At 41.4% G+C, this 2,500-nt stretch overlaps 1 protein-coding gene across 1 annotated transcript in view; it reads right to left on the bottom strand.

Moving 5' to 3' along the window:
- LOC125031644 overlaps positions 1-2,500 on the bottom strand; it is a 177,312-nt gene that overhangs the window by 113,237 nt on the left and 61,575 nt on the right. The window contains exons 6-7 of the mRNA XM_047622526.1: positions 1,150-1,223; positions 852-906 (exon numbers count right to left, since the gene is read on the bottom strand). Of these exons, the coding sequence (XP_047478482.1) occupies positions 852-906; positions 1,150-1,223 (129 nt within the window). The remainder of the gene's footprint in view (positions 1-851; positions 907-1,149; positions 1,224-2,500) is intronic.

Here is a 2,500-nt window from a genome sequence, read left to right as displayed (position 1 = left end):
GAGGGAAGCAGGAGCAGACATAATAAACCAAGGGATGGAGGATGGAAGAGAATGCTTGGAGGCAGAGAGAGTGGGTCCGCGGAGGATCTGAGGGATCTGTCAAAGCCTCGCAAGGCAGATGAAGGGAAGTGGGGAGGACGGAGGAGAGAAAATAACAAAGTGAACTTACTGATCGGTTGGCCGTGTGAAAAGAAACTTAATATCTTTTTATATGATGATTACGGTAAAGAAAAAAGGAAAAAAGGCTTAGAAAAGAGAGATGGCTTTAACCGGTTTGCATATTCTTTTAAAATGAAGATTTTTAAAAAATTTACCAATGGCACTTTTGATCCATCTGGAAGAAGCTACTTTGCAATTGCTTTAAGAAATCGAACGACCGCTGCCGTATGCGTGTATGAAGTACCAAAGATATGACCGTTTGCATACGTACAATTATCATAGTTCGAAAGTGCAAAATCACCAAATAGGAATGTAATATATTTGAGCAAAGATTCAATTATACTGAACAAGCAATTAACGTCAGCGTAAAATAAAATCTTGCTACACATTTTCTTTGCTGGCCGATCTGAGAAAAGGGTGCTTTGACAACACACAACGAGTGTCGAGACGGGCGTGGTGTCTACAGGACAGTCAGTGAAACGGTCTTCCAAATCTGCTAAGAAACCATGAACTAATTTCTCTCAACTGACTATGTGCCATGAACATACAGTATATAACGCTGACAGAAAGGACATAGACAGATAAATAAAACACATTAGAACAATTATTTACTCAAATACACACGGCTTTCCTCAGCTACCAGATCAAAACCATCTCCATGTTCCATTATCATCAGTCAAAAATACAAGTACCATAAAAAACACCACTCTTATCTTCACGGAAGCACGTGACAAACATAAACAAGATCTGACGAAAAAAGGAAGAGAAGTTACATGGCAGTTGGTTTCCTTAGTTTACCAAGAAGAAGGACGGGAAAAGTGATGATGAAAAGACGAGAGAGAGAAAAAACAAACAAAAGAAGTAGACACAGAAAACGGATAAAAAGAGGGTTTCCATTTTTTGTTAAGAAACAACGACGGACTGAAGAGAAAACGGGAATATGCCAAAGAAACCGAAGAAGGGTTGGGAACGCTCGGTCAGTCTGCTCACCGCTAGGAACTTTTTGATCTTCGCGTCAAGAATCTCCTGCCTCTTCCACCGATCAGTCACCGCCTCGCCCTCGCCTGTGGGAGAAAGGGGACGGCGTTAGTGCGCGGGCGGGGAGGCCTCTTGTGCTGAGGTTGTGGGCTGAGAGTGGGGTGTGGGGAGAAGAACAGTCTTAATTCATTAAGAGAGAGTGCTATATAAAAATAGTGGTTATCAATCTTATCTTATTAAGGATATATATCAGAGTTTAAATACACTCCCACACACACACATACACACACACACACACACACACTCACACTAATTCACAGGGGAGCATCAAAACACACGACTGAATAAGTCTAAATGTCATGGTTGCAAACTGTCAATAAATTGTAGCTTCAAATCAATGGTCTGAGAAAAGTTGCGAGAAATCGAGTGAGGTTGAAGTTCCCACTGAAGAAGGTCATAGTTAACGAACGAAAAGGATCCGAGGTTTCTGTCCGAGAAAGGTCATGTGTCAACGGAGGTGAAATGTCAAAAGTCAAATGTCAGAAGAGAGAAGGTCAAACGTTCATTTTCCGGGGAAGGTGCAATGACCCAGGCCTACGGTGGGTCATGACAGTAGGCAGATCGACCAAGGTAGGCGGTCTCTACAGGTCAGCGCTTTGCACAGGTCAGCCGTTACCCTTCGTCCTTCCCTCCCTGAGAAAAGTGACCCGCTGTCAGAGGCAAGTGACCGCTCTTGTACAACCACTTGAAGATACGTTTTTGTCTTACAGATATCAACCAACGAATATACAGAACATTATGATAAAGAAGAAACCCAGCCTATCATTGCATTAGTATTTCCATTCAGAAAAAGTAACCAAACAACAACGCCATCTATCGGCAACTTACATAAACCAAACGATAACGCCATCTATCAGTGACACACAAAAAACCTTTCCCATCTTTCGGATATAATCTTTGATTTGAAGGCGCATAAAGGTCAAGGGTCTAAGGGGCGAAATGTCAGAGTTCAGCGAAGAGGCCGACGTGGTTTCAGCCGCGGAAAATAGTTTAGGACTACCTCGCTCCCGGAAAGAAAATTGCGTGGGTAGATGGCGGCTGAAGACTCATTTATTTCTTTGAACGCTTCAAAATGGCACTGGCAAATGCACATGCACCTCATGTTAATGTGATGGTAGAAATTGTGATATTACTTGCAGTAGTATTAGGTGTAGGAATGTAAAAATAGCAGTTCTTACCATTATTAGATAACATTACTATCGTAATAATGTTACTATTACTCATTCTGATAACACCGGTAAAAGAAAAACAACAACAATGATGCGTTATTATTATGAACTATACTTTTAAAATGATTATGTTG

The sequence above is a fragment of the Penaeus chinensis genome, chromosome 13 (genome assembly GCF_019202785.1).
Source record: "Penaeus chinensis breed Huanghai No. 1 chromosome 13, ASM1920278v2, whole genome shotgun sequence".
In the NCBI taxonomy this organism is placed as follows: domain Eukaryota; kingdom Metazoa; phylum Arthropoda; class Malacostraca; order Decapoda; family Penaeidae; genus Penaeus; species Penaeus chinensis.
The sequence above is the reverse complement of the archived record's forward strand: the minus strand, read 5'-3'. Positions and strand labels throughout refer to the sequence as shown.